The sequence below is a fragment of the Aedes albopictus genome, chromosome 2, assembly GCF_035046485.1.
Source record: "Aedes albopictus strain Foshan chromosome 2, AalbF5, whole genome shotgun sequence".
In the NCBI taxonomy this organism is placed as follows: domain Eukaryota; kingdom Metazoa; phylum Arthropoda; class Insecta; order Diptera; family Culicidae; genus Aedes; species Aedes albopictus.
Genome location: NC_085137.1, coordinates 388,298,053 through 388,315,837, shown reverse-complemented (window position 1 = coordinate 388,315,837; position 17,785 = coordinate 388,298,053). Strand labels below are relative to the sequence as shown.

General features: G+C 45.6%; 2 protein-coding genes across 2 annotated transcripts; both read left to right on the top strand.

Annotated features, from left to right (window-relative positions):
- Positions 1-9,876: 9,876 nt before the first annotated feature.
- On the top strand, positions 9,877-10,326 carry LOC134287282 (prostatic spermine-binding protein-like; the record flags this gene model as incomplete). Its single annotated transcript, XM_062848938.1, has 1 exon — positions 9,877-10,326. A coding segment is annotated over one exon (450 nt), but the record flags the coding sequence as incomplete, so codon positions are not given.
- A 503-nt stretch (positions 10,327-10,829) lies between these two features.
- On the top strand, positions 10,830-17,105 carry LOC134286817 (uncharacterized). Its single transcript, XM_062848497.1, has one exon. It carries the CDS (start codon positions 10,830-10,832, stop codon positions 17,103-17,105), a length of 6,276 nt encoding a protein of 2,091 aa, XP_062704481.1.
- The last annotated feature ends 680 nt before the right edge of the window (positions 17,106-17,785 follow it).

The following is a 17,785-nucleotide window of genomic DNA, read 5'->3' as shown; positions in this document are numbered from 1 at the left end:
TCCCCGCAAGTTCCACATCGGTGACCCTCTCCTCATCGCCAGCCCCAGCCCCCGGCTGTCCTACGAAAGGAGGCCAAGGACTAGGATCATGACGCGGAAAAAGTCCTCCAATGATCCCCTCCAACATCTCTGGAGATTGCTCTGTAGGAGCCATCACACCTCTCGTCTTGGCCATAACGATCCTGTAGGCGTCACCCCACGGGTTCGTATTGGCACTCTGACAGAGACCCTCAAAGCAGGCCTTTTTGCTTGCTCTTATCTCGGTCTTAAGCGCGGCTTTTGCAGCGGCGAACACCACCCGCCGTTCGTTTCGCTCTTCCTCTGATCGTGCTCGCTGCATCCGCCGCCTAGCCCGTAGGCAGGCGCGGCGCAGGTCCGCAATCGCGTCGGTCCACCAGTAAGCCGGTGGCCTCCCATTTCTAGGGTGGACTCGCCTAGGCATGGTCGCATCACACGCACGTGAGAGCACCGCTACCAGCTCGTCGCCGTCTAAACCGATTAAGTTTCGCTCACGGCGGAGCGCCTCCCTAAATACCCCTTCGTCGAAGTATGATGTCTTCCACCTGCGAGGGCTTGGCCTTGGCCTAGCCGCCTCTTCTTCTATCCGCTGTCTGCTGTTATTGTAGTCGATACTGTAGCGAACCGCCAGGTGGTCGCTGTGAGTGTAGCCATCATCTACTCTCCAGTTCGAACTACTTGTTAGGCCAGGACTACAAAAGGTCACGTCAATAATTGACTCCGCTCCGTTTCGACTAAAGGTACTCTTGGTACCGACGTTAGCCAAGTCGACATCTAAGATGGCCAGTGTTTCTAGCAGGATCTGACCCCGCTGGTTCGTGAAACGGCTTCCCCATTCCACGGCCCAGGCATTAAAGTCGCCCGCTATTACCACCGGCCTTCGCCCTGTTAGCACGGTCGTTAAGCGGTCCAGCATTTGCGTGAACTGCTCGATCGGCCACCGCGGAGGCGCATAACAGCTACAGAAGAAGACCCCGTTTACTTTGGCGACCACGAAGCCCTCACAGGTAGTAGACACCAACTCCTGAACGGGGTATTTACCCGTCGTCCATATCGCCGCCATTTTTCTGGTCCCATCCGCGACCCAGTTGCCGTTGCCGGCGGGTACTCGGTATGGGTCCGATATGATGGCTATATCCGTCTCCCACTCAGAAACTGCCTGACAAAGCAGTTGCTGAGCCGCATCACAGTGGTTCAGGTTCAGCTGCGTTACCTGCACTGTGATTTGTTGTTCACTGCGGCTTTCTTGAAGGCCGGGCACCTTGGGCCACCCATCGGATGTCTGTTGTTCGAGGATTTCCCGGTACAGATCATGCAGATGGGCGGACTCGTGCAGCTTTGGGCCTTATGACCTTCAGCGCCGCATCGCCTGCACAGTTTGCGCCTGTCGGGGCCTTTGCAGTCCCACGACTTGTGTCCTGGTTCCAGACACCTGAAGCAAACCTCTGGTGGCTCGTGGAATGTCAGGTGACATACACACCAACCCACCTTTATGCTCCCTACTTTAACGGACTTTTTGACGTCCGCCACAGGTAGCTGAACCAAAGCTATCTGTGTCCCCGCTGGCCCTTTCCGTAGCTTAACGGCTGCGGCGGCCACCTGCACATCGCACTGTTGCCGCAGTGCCGTGACGAGCTCTTCCACTTCGGTGATCTCATCGATGTCCTTGACCTTCATTGTCGCCTCATGTGTCAGAGCCCTCACCTGCACACCCTCACCAAGGACCTCTTCTGCCAGCCTCTTATAGGCGGCGCCCTTGTGCTCCTTCTGGCGCTTCAGCTCCAGGATCATCTCGCCCGTACGAGTACGTCTAATACTGCGTACGTCGGCTCCAAGACCCTCAAGCTTGGCTTCGCTTCGCATCATCTTCAAGACGTCCGAGTACTTGGACTGTTCCGTCTTGATGACGATAGCGTCGCCTTTCTCGCGCTTGGCACCTGCCCTCCTACGCCTTGGCTTGGCGTCCTGCGCTACTACCTGCGGATTCGCCTTCTTCTTCCTCTTCCGCTCTACCTTCGTCCAAGGGGGGTCCTCCCCATGGATCGCCCTACTCTGTGGCTGTTGAGGGCCCACTAGCGGTCGCAACCCCTTGTTCCCATCGTTCCGGGACGGGCCAGCCTTTTCAGGCCCACCCTTCCCAACTTTCCGGGAACCCTGGCTGGGGTCCGACCTTCCGGCATTATTACCGACTTTCGGGGTAATGATTCGCCTGGCCTTGCGGGCACCGCCAGACAGCTCCTCGCCTGACGGTTGCCTCGCCCGCTTCTGCGATTGCTTGCCCCGTTTGTCGCGAGCAGTCGCTTCCGCCTTATTCGGACTTCCTGCGAAGGAGAAGGCCTCCGTTTGGGTAAACTTCGGCACTTTCTCATTTGCAGGCTCCGCTGCTGCAGCAGTCAGCAACGCGATGTGCCGCGTGCTCCTGCTTGGCATCGTCGATCGACGCCCTAAGTCGAAGCAAGGCCGTTTTCAGGTCCTTGCTTATGTTCGACTTAGTGGACGCAAAGTCGATGATTTTGCCAAGCTGCTGCTCAGCCACCTCTATTGCGGACCGTCCTTTGGATCCTCGGTTGACGGTTCTCAACAACCACGCTCCGTCCATAACCTCCACCGGCTGGCTTGCCGGGAAGTGGACTGGAGCACCCACGCTTGAGCTGCGTACGCAACTCCCAGCGCCTATCTCCTCACTTCTCCTTGTCGGAGATCTCATCAACCCGCTTCTTGCGAAGGGGTTGATCCCACCACTATTTCCACCTAGATTCTGATTTTTATTTGACTTCATGATTAAATCCCACGAGTAGCACGGGAAAGAATGTTCACCACGCCAGAGCCCTGCATTAACGCGGTAAGGGACAGCTTACTGTGGGGGGTGCCCAGGTACCCCACAGGCTCCGTTAAAGATCGAGCATCTTTTTCACCCCCTCGATCACTCATTCCTCAGCACGGGTCGCTTGACACCTTGAATTGGGGTTAGTAGTCCTATTCTTAGCCGGCGACTACGCGGCTGACTCGCAAGCGGGGGGATGCGTCAGGCCCCAGGACTTTAGTCCCTGCTGCCCCTAGGTTCATGGAGCATAGTTCGGCAGAGAAGTTATATAATATAGTGCATCCAAGAACTTCTGCGATTAAAGACCTTAAGATCTATAAGCAAAATCAATAGATTATTGTTACATTACTGATACGGTGTAACATTCTATAGGTCCATGAAGCATGGTTCTGTAGAGAACTACTTTCCAAAAATTTTCTAGATCATCAAAGAACTTTCGCAAGTGAAGGCCTTAATGTTAACAAGTAAAATAATGGAATATATAGAATTAGAAAGTTACGAATTGATAAACATGAAAGTGATTAAATAAGATTAACTGATTAAATCATGTCAAAATATGAAAATTGTCGATTAATTCTCAATTAATAATATGGTTAACAGATGATGGTAAACTGTAAGCGAATTCCACAGTCTGTGTAAAAACTAAGATCGCATGACTGTCAATAAGGTACCGATTAAGTTTTATAAGCTTTTTTTTCTGTCTCATACTGTATTAAAACAAACCCTTCTGAAGGCACGTAACCCAGAGCTCGAGCGCTTGCTACTGTATGTACCTACTCCTATTTTCATCCGCAGCGGCTCCCCACGATAGAGCTGTCAATGAAAGCAGTCTCTAATTTGCAAATCTTGCATCACTCGGGCGTTCACTTTTCAACTTAATTTTATTTATCAAACTCAACGCTCAGCGCTAGGAAAACACCTACCCGTCCCCGGCCAACGCACAGCAGTAGTGACAGCAGCAGCAGCAGCAGAATCTGCTCTGCAATCCTTTCCTCCTTTCTCCTCTCGGTTACACCGAGGTTTTTGCTTTCTTCTTCTGGTCGGCACGGCACTTCTTCACCCACGGATCTATGTATCCCACTTGGCTGCACTTTTCTCAACACTTCAAGATTTTCTGCGGTGGTGTGCAATATTGTTTTGCACAACAGTGAAAAATCGTTTCCGCCACTTGCACCTGAAACCGCGACAAGAGCACCCGAAATACTTGTGGTTTTTAAATAGTTTTCCCCCTCTTTGGCTGGGAAATCCGCACGGATAAAACGCACTGACTCTTGAACTTGACAGACTCGGACTCGGACACTATACAAGCGGATGGGTCAGGGGGAGGTGCAAAAATGCAGCAGCAAAAGGAAAATACACTAATCAACCCACCAACCAACACGGCGCAAAGGAGAACCGCGAAGTCATTTACCGCACCAGAACACAACCGAACCGATCGGCACTCGCAGTGGGACTGAGCTGGCGGGCGTCGTCGCGTCGAACTGACTGAACGAAACACTGTGCAGGCTGGCGTCGCGTTGGCTGGGCGGTTAGCGGTTCCCAAACGACGCAAACGCACTTTAATCAATACAAGATTAAACTGCCCGTCGGCATAAAATATACCGCATTTAGTTCACCACTGGACTGCGAACTGCCACTTCATAAGTGCGAAAACGTAAATAAAAGTGCGCGATTGCATCAAATCAGGTTGATGTCTTCGGCGCACTATTTCTTCAATCTATGGTGAACAAGTGCTCTGAAGACACCGAGTTGATTTATTTAATGCAATCGCGCACTTTTATTAGCGTTTTCGCACTCCTGAAAACTAGTGCGATAGTCCAGTGGTGAACTAAATCAGGCCAAACATGTCTAAAGGTCCTATCTGCAGAAGAGAGGCTCTCTTTGGTTTCCCTCTCTTTCGTTAATATCTCAGCTGTTTATTTGTATTTTGATTGTCTCCTTGCATTGAACGATGGTCAAAATAATCGTCTTTTAATATGTACTACAATAATAGTTGAAAAGTGTACCATTACATTGCAATAATTGAAAGAGAAAGTAAACAAAGAGAGCCTCTCAAATGCAGATAGGACCTATTGAAATGTTTGGCCTGAAATGCGCTATATTTAAATGAAGCCTCCAAAGAACGCACAGTCAGATCTCGGAAGCAGGCTCTTCTAGTACCTGTGATTGGGGTGTTAGACCGTTCGCAATGCTGTTTTATTTTGTATGGCGAGTTTTAAAATTTTTAAAACTCACCATACAAAATAAAACAGCATTGCGGACGGCCTATTATGCGAAGAATTTTGGAGTGTAGTTGATTATTAATGACCGTCCTGTTTGCATCGCTCGACACACCTTGGCATCTTCTATTAAAACTTTTCAAAATTGTCAATATTTTGTGCTGCTTACGGCTTCATCAACCGTCGCGACGCTCGCCCGCCGAAGAGAGATCGTGCTTCGCTTCGGAGATCGTCGGTGCGTCTTCGACATTCAAAAAACGGTTCGCGACTTGCTGTCAAAACTTGTTCAGTCTCGACGACACTGCAAGTAACACTGAACAAAAAAGATTATATCAAATTTAAACATATTTTGTTTAAGTGGAAGTCAGCCTCCTGCACGCAAAGAATGAGCCATTTTACGAGACGTTTCGGATCAGCTGATCGCTCATTTCATGAATGAAAATTTGACAGGAGGTTGCGCCCAAGCCCGTGAGTGTTAATATCAATATCAACACTGTTGTCGTTTCGTAAAATAGACTATTAGTTTTACCCACAGACAAACAGCCGTAACTCTTAGGCTGTGAACCGTTTCGCTTGTTCGTTTAACTTTTAGTTAAAATTTGACACTTCGATAGTTATTTTGAAAATAACCCTACTCGCGAGCAGGGTTAGTCTTGACAGTTCGATAGTTATTTTTTGTTCGCAATGATTTGGCTGCGTACTGTATTTTGTTCCAAATAACTACTCTGTCAAATTTCAAATGGGCCACCGTCGTGGTTATTTTTCAACTTTTCGATGGCAAATAACTATCCAAGTGTCAAATTTTAACTAAAAGTTAAACGAACAAGCGAAATGGTTCACACCCTTAGAGGAAATTCATCGGAAACTTTTGCCCGATGTCATTTTCATGAGCACTGCCACTTGTTGGTAGAACGACGCGCGACACTTTTGGCCATGATGGATTTCGATTCGACGTTTTGCGGACACACACACTACTACACAAATTGCCTGTAATTTTCGTTTGCATCATTCAGCAACGTGAACACTGGTAAACGTCAAACCAATCGAACACTACACGGATAAATATCAATATACTTTTTAGCTTATTTCTTAATAATAATTATTCATTTCGTAGATTTAAACATTGACATGTGTGAAATGTATGCATTACGTTCATTTATGTTATACACTCCAAAGGATATCTGAAATTTATTAGTTTCCATGCATATCGGAGCATTGTTATTATTCTAAGGACTTATGAAAATATTTCAGTTGCCAACCGCCATTGCTTCTTAATGGATTTTTGTCGTCCGAGGATATTTTGCTGGATTTTCCTAATTTCGGTAAGTTAAATCTTTATATTTGTTTGGTAGTAAATAAAATCCAATATTTTTCTTTCTATACCAGATTTTGCCATCTCCGAAAAGATCCAATGCCTGTCTGAACGGATCCGGATAACTCGAAGCAGTGGAGGAACTTCGGGAACAACTTGGAACCTCGCCAGGATTCCGCGAATTTTCTAATTGAGGCAAGTAAAAGCTGGATATTTGATTGAAGCAATCAATTACAATATTTTTCTTTCCATAACAGATTTTATCATCAACGAAAACATGAAATTACTGCAACCGGAAAACTTCGAACGGTGGAGGAACCTCAGGAGCACTTGGGAGCCTTGCTAGGAACTGCTGGTGCATCACATGGATCATGCGTATCATTAGTTGTTATTGTTGAGTTTTGAAATAATTGTATTTTACAATGGAAATAAAGTTTAAATTTAGCCAAATGTGTATGTAATTGCTTTCTTGCTATAGTTGCGAAGAATAAAAAAAAAAAAACAAAAACAAAATCGAATATGCATTCTAGAAGAATAAAGCCGATATATGCATCCCAATGCAAAAACGAAATATATGCATTGATTAAATAAACTTAAAATATGCATTCCAATGGGTGGACAGATCGATATGGTTTTAGTAAATATTTTATGCATTTTAGCATTTTTCTTTCTTACCGTGTAGTGTTTCTGGTGGAACCATCGCACAAATCAAATGAAATTTGAATTGATCGTTAAATGCATGTGCCAAGCCGTTTTGAAGAGTGTTACGTCTGTTTGTCTGTGGTCTTTACTCTACCCACTTCCCATTGTTTCTCTTTTCAACGGATTATTAAAATATTCTGTAGTTCGTAAATCTCTCGCTCATGGCGCTCGCATCGTTTATGCTCCTGTTTGACGTTTGCGTACGAGTTTGCGTACTACCGCCATCTACTCAGTGCGTTTGCGAACAAGTTTGCGAAACACAGCGTAAATAGCATTAAGCGATTATACCACAGATAGCAGATGTTTATGCTAGTACAAATTTTTCGCAGAATCCTGTGTAAATGTTCAAAACGATATTGTCTATCCGGTTGGAATCAAGACCAACATTCAATCAAAAATTGCCATTTTCTTGGTCCACAAGTGTCGCAACTGTTTCGCATCTAGTGCGCTGTGTTGCTGACAACAACGGGAAGGATGCGCACTACATTTGACATGATTAAAAAACGTCGCGAGTTGGGTCGCGTCGCGACTTGATTGTGCGAAGTCCGGTTTGGTGGCGGCCCGACAATATACGTTGGCTCACAACCGCCATCTACTCAACTTATTGCGACATTACATCTAACTTGAATGCAAGAATAGTTCAAAGTTCCAGTTTCATTCAAGATCGAAAACAATCTTGAATGTTAAATTGCATAGTGCATGCAATCTTGAAAGCGATCACTGACTATCGATCACTGCGCCATCTCTAAATGATTGCCATATGAGTTTCAGCTGCTCGTTACATACAAAATGGCTGTTGAGCATTTTTACACACATTGCCAATAGAAGCATAAACGTCTGTTATCTGTGATTATACTTTTGTGATGATGATTTTAATCGCACTTTGTTCCATGTAATACGTCTCTTTGTCTGTGATTTACCTAATATTTATTTTCCAAAAAGTGTACCTACTCCAAGTTCTACTCAAATATGCGTAAATACCACACACATTTTCATTGTTCAACTGAATCGAGCATTTCACTTGCAAACTTCTAAAAAATATTCATTCGAAATGAATCATGTGTCGGCTCAGCAACCGACTCGAACGGCCACGGCCACTTGATTGCTCTTGAACGCATCTCAGTTGAAGCAAGCTAAGTGTTTACATTGTTCAATTCGTGCGATGCGTAAGAAAACTGAATTGAATTCAGCTCATTTGACAGATGACTTGAATCCAAATCACCCCAAGTAACCACGATGCTGAAGCCTTATTGCATGCTGATATACGGTGTACTTAGAGCAATCATTACTTTACATGGTACTTAAAGTTGATTTAAAGTGGAAATGGGCAATTATGCGACTGCTTCAAGATTATACCAGTATAATCTTAATTTGATTCTATAATTGCCCACTTCCACTTTAAATCAACCTTAAGTTTGCATGTAAAGTAATGATTGCACTAAATACACCTTATATCTGCATGCAATAAGGCTTCAGCACCGTGGTTACTTGGGGAGCCGCGGGTTCAGTGAGATGATTTCGTTTGACTGGAACGAAATAGTTCAACATGTTCAACTCTCGTACAAGTCAAGCATCAGTTGCTCAACTGAGATGAAAGGTGGTGTTTACACGTTCAATTTGCGTTCAATTGGGCATTTTCCATTGACTTGAATCAGGTCACTTGCTCCATGTAAACCAGGCAACATGAAAACTACACTGAAAGACGGCTTGCGGTTGAAAGCTGAGTACTGCGAATAAAAACGGTTTTATTTTTCAAGCTAGCCAACACACACCTACACACTCCCGGCACACAGCTTGTAAACACTCACGAGCGTTCAATTTTCTTGCAACCACCCCTCTCAGCTCGGTTGTCAAACACGCCGTCGCGACGCTGTTCGGAAATGGTAAACATGATCAATCCACCATTATTCCAATTTTGTTCCGGTGTTCAAAGTTTATTATTTTCCATTCGCGATGGAAATTTTGATGAATAGTTGTTACAAAATTAGCTAAAATAGGCTCAAAACAATGTTTATCCTTCTCCTCGCTTTCCAACGGCTTGACAGCGGCAAATAGAGATATCGTGACAACAATTTTGATTACATCCGCAGCACCTAGATAACAATACTCTTCAATCAATCACACAGGTTCAACAAGGTTTAACATAACCTCCATCTTCAATGTTTGGCTCCCGCTGAGAGAGCATATTGAGTCAGTCCGAGAGACTCAGGTTGAAAGTACTATTCTGATGGTCAATTTAAATACACAACGCCGCTAAATTTGTGCAGACTGATTTTCGTTTCATTTCAAACAGAATAATATTTTTAATTTTACCATGGACCCAATTTACAATTAAAAAAAGTTTCTGTTGGCAACTGGATTCGAACCAAGAACCTTGAAATCACCAAGCTCGCACGCTACCACTCGGCTATCGAAGCGGTTGATATGGGAGAAAACCAAACGGATACAAGAAGCGTTTGTTGGTTAATGATCACGTTGTGCCATGGTAAATTTAAAAATATAGTGTATACTCAAATATGGGTAATGTGAACCCAAATACAGCAGCGTCATTCGTCCTCTAAAATTTTATTTTTCTTTGGGGTATAGATGATGATGATGATGATGATGATGATGATGATGATGATGATGATGATGATGATGATGATGATGATGATGATGATGATGATGATGATGATGATGATGATGATGATGATGATGATGATGATGATGATGATGATGATGATGATGATGATGATGATGATGATGATGATGATGATGATGATGATGATGATGATGATGATGATGATGATGATGATGATGATGATGATGATGATGATGATGATGATGATGATGATGATGATGATGATGATGATGATGATGATGATGATGATGATGATGATGATGATGATGATGATGATGATGATGATGATGATGATGATGATGATGATGATGATGATGATGATGATGATGATGATGATGATGATGATGATGATGATGATGATGATGATGATGATGATGATGATGATGATGATGATGATGATGATGATGATGATGATGATGATGATGATGATGATGATGATGATGATGATGATGATGATGATGATGATGATGATGATGATGATGATGATGATGATGATGATGATGATGATGATGATGATGATGATGATGATGATGATGATGATGATGATGATGATGATGATGATGATGATGATGATGATGATGATGATGATGATGATGATGATGATGATGATGATGATGATGATGATGATGATGATGATGATGATGATGATGATGATTGTGACGACGAGTACCCCCCGGCGAATACATGTGACAAAGCACCACAGGGGTCGCATGGAACGTACTGTGCGAGGGATGCTTCAACTTTGACAGTGACTGCAGATGTGATGGTAGACGTCAGGGATGATGATAAGCAGGATTAAGTTGATATTGAATTAGCGAAGTGAATTCTAGATTGTGCATATAGAAAACACCAAATATTCGGAAGAATTTCTTTATTTCCCGTATTATAATTTAGCTACTGGTGAAGATCTAAAGCCTACTATGAGAACGGATTGAAAACTAGCCTAAAGGAAAACAGGAAGAAAAACTGAAAAATTGTAAGTAGAATGATATGTGACGCTATTAGGAGATGAATTTGATTTACGATTAAATATTTCAGCTAAAGCTGTTCCCAACCCAAAAACCAGCTGCGGAGTTGCTTTTAGAATCAGTTTAATATCCTTTAGAATTTTTCATACCGGTGTGTCTCGGAACAATGGCAAAAGTAGGGGACGATTCCCAGGCCCATAGGAGCTGTACCGCTTGTGATCGACCGGATTCATTTGATGATATGGTCGCGTGTGATTCGTGCCAGATTTGGTACCATTATTCATGCGCGAAAGTGAATGCCGAAGTCAAGAATCGGGAGTGGTACTGTTCGACCTGCGAACCCCTGATGAAAGGTGAATATGGCCATGTTAAGGAGCAAACCAAAGACGTTCTGGCTATCCAATCCAAGACAGGTGAAGTAGCATCGAATGGGAATTCCAAGCTGGCGGTGCCTGAAAAGGACACCAAAAGATCTGGTAAGTCAACGGCTGGGAGTAAGACGTCCAGAAGGACGAAGAAGACGATTGGCGATAAAAGTGTTACATCAAGTGTGCGTGCGCGGTTGGCGATGGAAATGCAGGTTTTAGAAGAACAACAGCGTATTCAGGAAGAAGTATTAGCAGCGGAGAAGGAGATCAAGGATTTGCAACTGAAGCACGAGCAAGAACTGAAGGAGAAGGAGAGGGCATTCGAAGCCAGGAAGCTTGCTGACGAGAGGGAATTTTTGGAGCGAAAGATGTCTGAAGAACTGGCGTATCGGAAGCAACAGATGGCTATCAAAAGACAATCGCTGGAAGATAAGGCCAAGCTGGTACGACAGATATCGCAGTGTGGCAGTAGTCGTACGAGCGAAATGTCAAGCGTTGCGGACTCGAGGAAACGCGTAGTGGAGTGGCTGGAGAATTCAGACCGGCAGTCGCAGGGGATAGTTAAACCGTCCACGTCAGCCATCGTTCCAGGTGCAATGTGCGAGCGGGAATCACAAGCAGCTCCAGAGGTGCGCCCACCGTCTCGTCAAAGAAACAACGAACTTCTTCCCGATGCCGATATTGCACACAACAAGATTCCGATAAAAACGTTACATCAACCCCATCATTCTGGGATCGAACCAGGTTTAAGACAGCAGCTGGCCGATTTGAATCTTGATAGAAGCGGTATCGATGTTCCGGTCAAAGATTCCAGAGTTGATGCCTCCAATATTCGGACGCAACGAGAATATCGTTCGCAAGGTCAACCCAGAAACGATCGTGTAGAGGACGTGTTCGAAACCGAATCCAACGCTTCAAAATCACACGGAGGTGGTTGTCTACCAGCGGAGGAGTATGATGGGCCAACGAATCGACAACTTGCAGCACGCCAGGTCATGGGCAAAGACCTCTCGCCGTTTTCGGGCAGTCCAGAAGAGTGGCCATTATGGTACAGCAACTTTCAGCGTTCGACCACTACCTGTGGTTTCTCGAATGATGAGAATCTCATCAGATTGCAGCGCTGTTTGAAGGGCGAGGCATTAGAAACAGTACGAAGCAAGTTGCTATGCCCTAGCAGCGTTCCCCACGTCATCCGGACCTTGGAGATGCGGTATGGGCGTCCTGGAACGCTGATACGTGTGATGACAGGTCGCATTCGCCAATTGCCACCCCCCAGGGCAAACGATCTAAACAGCATCATCGAATTTGGATTAGCAGTTGACAGCCTGGTCGAGCACTTACGGAATGTTGGACAAGTTTCCCATTTGAATAATCCGTCGTTGCTTCACGACCTAGTTACCAAGCTTCCCGTGGACTACCGTTTAAAATGGGCCGCGTATAAGAGCTCACTGCACGAGCCAAATCTAACTGCATTTGGAAAGTTTATGTCCACGATGGTGGAGCTGGCCTATGAGGTAGCGGATGATGTTTTCTCCGAAAAATCCAGCAAACAGACGAACCAGACGAAGCCAAAGGAACGAGCGTTTCTACATGCCCATTCTGAATCACAAGCCTCAACCGAACGGACGTCGAAGAAATGTTGCGTGGTCTGCTCCGTGGAAGGACACAGGATTTGGGACTGCTCCACGTTCAAACAAATGGGGATCGATGAAAGGTACAAAATAGTACAGCAGAATGGACTTTGTAGGACGTGCTTAAATCAACACGGACGATGGCCATGCAAAACATGGAAAGGATGCGAATTTGAAGATTGCAGAATGAGACATCATACATTGTTGCACCCTAATAGTGGACCGTCAAATGTGGCCGTTTTGAATAACCATTTAGGAGAGCTGCAGCCGACGGCAGGACCACTCTTCAGAATCATGCCGGTCACTTTATATGGGAACGGGTGCGAAGTTCACGTGTTCGCATTCGTTGACGAAGGTTCCCAGCTTACCCTTCTAGAAGACGTCATCGCTAAGCAGCTGGGAATTGATGGTCCCACAGAACCATTGAGTCTTCAATGGACTGGAGACATAAAGAGGAACGAGTCTAAATCCCAGCGAGTTTGTATGGAAGTTTCCGGAGCAGGATCGATTCGACGATTCAAACTAACGGATGTTCGGACTGTAGGAGGACTTTTGCTACCATCGCAGTCAATGTGTTATGGGAACTTGGCTTTGAGGTACCCGTACCTAAAAGGTTTGCCGTTGCAGGATTATATGAACGTCGCCCCAAAGATCCTCATTGGTCTTGACAATTTGAAACTCACGGTGCCACTGAAAGTTAGAGAAGGAGGATGGAAGGATCCTATCGCGGCAAAAAGCCGCCTTGGGTGGAGTATCTATGGATGTTCACAGGCACCAACGTCGTCAGTAATTTGTGGGTTTCACTTTGGAGGATGGACCGATCCGGATCGAGAATTGAGTGAGATCGTACGTGATTTTTTCACCCTGGAAAATTCTGGCGTTACAAGTCCCCAAAAAGTTCTGGAGTCTGACGAAGATAAAAGAGCTCGCATGATATTAGAGAGGACTACTCGCAGAGTTCCAACTGGTTTCGAGACGGGCCTCCTATGGAAGACCGAGAATGTGCAGTTTCCTGACAGCCGCGGCATGGCTTCCCGACGGCTTCGTGCATTAGAAAGCAAGCTCAGCAAGGATCCAACGACGTACGACAACGTTCGTCTTCAAATACAGCAGTATCTCGAAAAGGGATATGCTCATGTCGCTTCCGAGTCAGAGTTGGCGGCTGTGCAGCCAAATCAAACATGGTATTTGCCCCTGGGAGTCCATAAAAACCCCAAAAAACCAAAAAAGATTCGACTGACGTGGGACGGAAGAGCGTCAGTTCAAGGTGTTTCCCTAAATTCCGCCCTTCTAAAGGGACCCGATATGCTGTCCTCGCTTCCATCCATACTCTGCCATTTTCGGAAATACCGCTACGCGCTGACAGCTGACATCAAGGAGATGTTTCATCGCATACGAATTCGAAAAGAGGACCGACAATACCAAAGGTTTCTGTGGAGAAATGACCCTGACCACCATCCCAAAGTATTTGTAATGGACGTAGCAACTTTTGGGTCTACCAGCTCTCCGTGCTCAGCCCAATATGTTAAAAATGTGAATGCTGATGAGTTTGCTGATGAATATCCGCGAGCTGCGTACGCGATACACCATTATCACTACGTAGATGACTATCTGGATAGTTTTGATTCCCACGCGGAGGCTGTTTTGGTTGGCAAGCAAGTGAAGATGATACATCACGAAGGCGGGTTTGAGTTGCGCAATTTCCTATCAAACGACTCTCAAATAGCTGTTGAAGTTGGAGAAAAATCCGAAGATGCTGACAAATCGCTATTCCTGGACAAATCAGAAGGTGTTGAATCCGTTCTTGGAATGAGATGGACCCCTGCAAGTGACTGCTTTACATACGACCTAACAATGCGCAGTGACTTAGCGGTCATCATTCGGGAGGGGCACGTTCCTACGAAAAGAGAGGTTCTGAGGGTGGTTATGAGCCTCTTTGACCCCCTAGGACTGATTGCGTTCTATCTCATACACGGAAAGATCCTAATGCAGGATATTTGGGCTTCCGGGGCTCATTGGGACGACAAAATCAATGAGCGGCTATACGATAGGTGGCTCCAGTGGAGCAAACTTCTGCATCAACTTAGCTCAATCCAGATAGCACGCTACTACTTCCCCACAGCGGAGGCGGAGGTGTACCGGTCACTTCAGGTGCACGTATTCGTCGATGCTAGTGAGTCAGCCTATTCTAGCGTAGCGTACTTCCGAGTGGAATCTCGTCGCGGTCCCTTAGTAGCACTTGTCGGTGCAAAATCCAAGGTGGCACCACTGAAAATGTTAACGATCCCGCGCTTGGAGCTCCAAGCTGCCGTATTAGGAACTCGCCTGTTGACCAGTGTAATTTCTATGCACGGTCTTCCTGTAGTACAACGATTCCTGTGGACTGATTCGGCGACGGTACTAGCTTGGCTTCACTCTGAACAACGTCGCTATCATCAGTATGTGGGGTTCCGGATTGGAGAAATACTTTCGAGCACGGAAGTTGGAGAGTGGAGATGGATTCCATCGAAACTGAATGTGGCGGATGTTGCCACTAAATGGGGCTCCGGACCACAAATTGATCCGGCCAACCCATGGTTCGTCGGACCGGAGTTCCTTCAACAGCCAGAAGAAAACTGGCCCCAAAGAAGTAAACCTATTCTGACTACAGAAGAAGAACTCCGTTCGTGCCATGTGCATCTTCCTGCAGCGAATGAACTCGTGGACGTCGATCGTTTCAGCAGATGGGAACGACTTCTTCGATCTACGGCATACGTTCACCGATTCGTTAAGAACATTCAACGGTCTCAACGAGGCGAGACCTTGGAGCGTGGTGCATTGAAACAATGGGAGTTGAAGACCGCGGAAGAATTTTTATGGAAACAGGCGCAACGAGGGTTCTACGGTACAGAAATTCAATTGCTGCAGAAGACCAGTGGAAGACCAGAGGATTTCCATGTAGGCGTTCCTAAATCAAGCAGCATACATAAACTGTGGCCGTTCATGGACCAGAACGGAATATTACGTAAACGAAGTCGTCTTGGTGCAGCTTCTTGGATACCGGATGAAGCTAAGTACCCTACCATTCTACCTCGGGATCATCGAATCAGTCTCCTCATTACGGATTGGTTTCACCGCTGCTTCCGACATGCCAACCGTGAGACTATTGTTAATGAAATGAGACAAAAATTTGAGATTCCGAAGCTACGTTCGCTTATCGCAAAAGTGTCCCGTGGATGTATGGAGTGTCGTATCCGCAGTGCCGTTCCTCGTTCCCCACCAATGGCACCCTTGCCTGAAGCACGGGTAACACCCTTTGTACGCCCTTTTACCTTCGTGGGCATAGACTACTTCGGGCCAGTATTGGTGAGAGTAGGACGAAACAATTGCAAGCGGTGGATAGCACTATTCACCTGCTTAACCATCCGAGCCGTGCACTTGGAAGTGGTGCATAACTTGACAACTGAATCGTGCGTAATGGCAATTCGTCGGTTTGTCTCTAGAAGGGGTTCTCCGGCGGAGATATATTCGGATAACGGGACGAATTTTCACGGAGCCGACAATCAACTTAAGCGCGAGATAGAGGAGCGAAATCATCATATGGCGACCGTATTCACCAATTCCAAAACACGTTGGATGTTCAACCCTCCCGGGGCCCCACATATGGGAGGAGTGTGGGAACGGATGGTCCGTTCCGTTAAGGTTGCGGTCGGAACTATTCTTGAGATTCAACGTCGGCCAGATGACGAAGTTCTAGAAACGGTGATAATCGAGACAGAAGCCATGATCAACTGCCGTCCGCTGACATACATTCCGCTTGAGTCTGCTGAACAAGAGGCTTTAACCCCTAATCACTTTCTGCTCGGCAGTTCAAGCGGGGTAAAGCAGTTGCCAGTCGAATCTGTGAACTTCCGTTCGACATTGAGGAGTGGATGGAAGCTGGCCCAGCATTTGGCGGACGGTATATGGAGACGATGGTTGAAGGAGTATCTTCCGGTCATATCCCGGCGCTCAAAATGGTTCGACGAGGTGAGGGATCTAAAAGTTGGAGATTTGGTTCTAGTCGTGGACGAAACCATAAGGAGTCAGTGGCTGCGAGGAAAGGTGGAACGTGTAGTCTGCGGCAGAGACGGACGTGTACGTCAAGCGTGGGTGCAGACTGTTAAAGGAGTATTAGTCTGCGGCAGAGACGGACGTGTACGTCAAGCGTGGGTGCAGACTGTTAAAGGAGTATTTCGTAGGCCGGTGGTAAAACTTGCGCTACTCGACGTCATTGAGGAACGTAAATCTGACCAGGAGAGCGCTTTACGGGCGGGGGGATGTGACGACGAGTACCCCCCGGCGAATACATGTGACAAAGCACCACAGGGGTCGCATGGAACGTACTGTGCGAGGGATGCTTCAACTTTGACAGTGACTGCAGATGTGATGGTAGACGTCAGGGATGATGATAAGCAGGATTAAGTTGATATTGAATTAGCGAAGTGAATTCTAGATTGTGCATATAGAAAACACCAAATATTCGGAAGAATTTCTTTATTTCCCGTATTATAATTTAGCTACTGGTGAAGATCTAAAGCCTACTATGAGAACGGATTGAAAACTAGCCTAAAGGAAAACAGGAAGAAAAACTGAAAAATTGTAAGTAGAATGATATGTGACGCTATTAGGAGATGAATTTGATTTACGATTAAATATTTCAGCTAAAGCTGTTCCCAACCCAAAAACCAGCTGCGGAGTTACTATGAGAACGGATTGAAAACTAGCCTAAAGGAAAACAGGAAGAAAAACTGAAAAATTGTAAGTAGAATGATATGTGACGCTATTAGGAGATGAATTTGATTTACGATTAAATATTTCAGCTAAAGCTGTTCCCAACCCAAAAACCAGCTGCGGAGTTGCTTTTAGAATCAGTTTAATAATGATGATGATGATGATGATGATGATGATGATGATGATGATGATGATGATGATGATGATGATGATGATGATGATGATGATGATGATGATGATGATGATGATGATGATGATGATGATGATGATGATGATGATGATGATGATGATGATGATGATGATGATGATGATGATGATGATGATGATGATGATGATGATGATGATGATGATGATGATGATGATGATGATGA

Bases quoted from the DNA above. Each gene is read 5' to 3' on its own strand.
- LOC134286817 (XM_062848497.1), top strand. From the start codon at position 10,830: ATGGCAAAAGTAGGGGACGATTCCCAGGCCCATAGGAGCTGTACCGCT.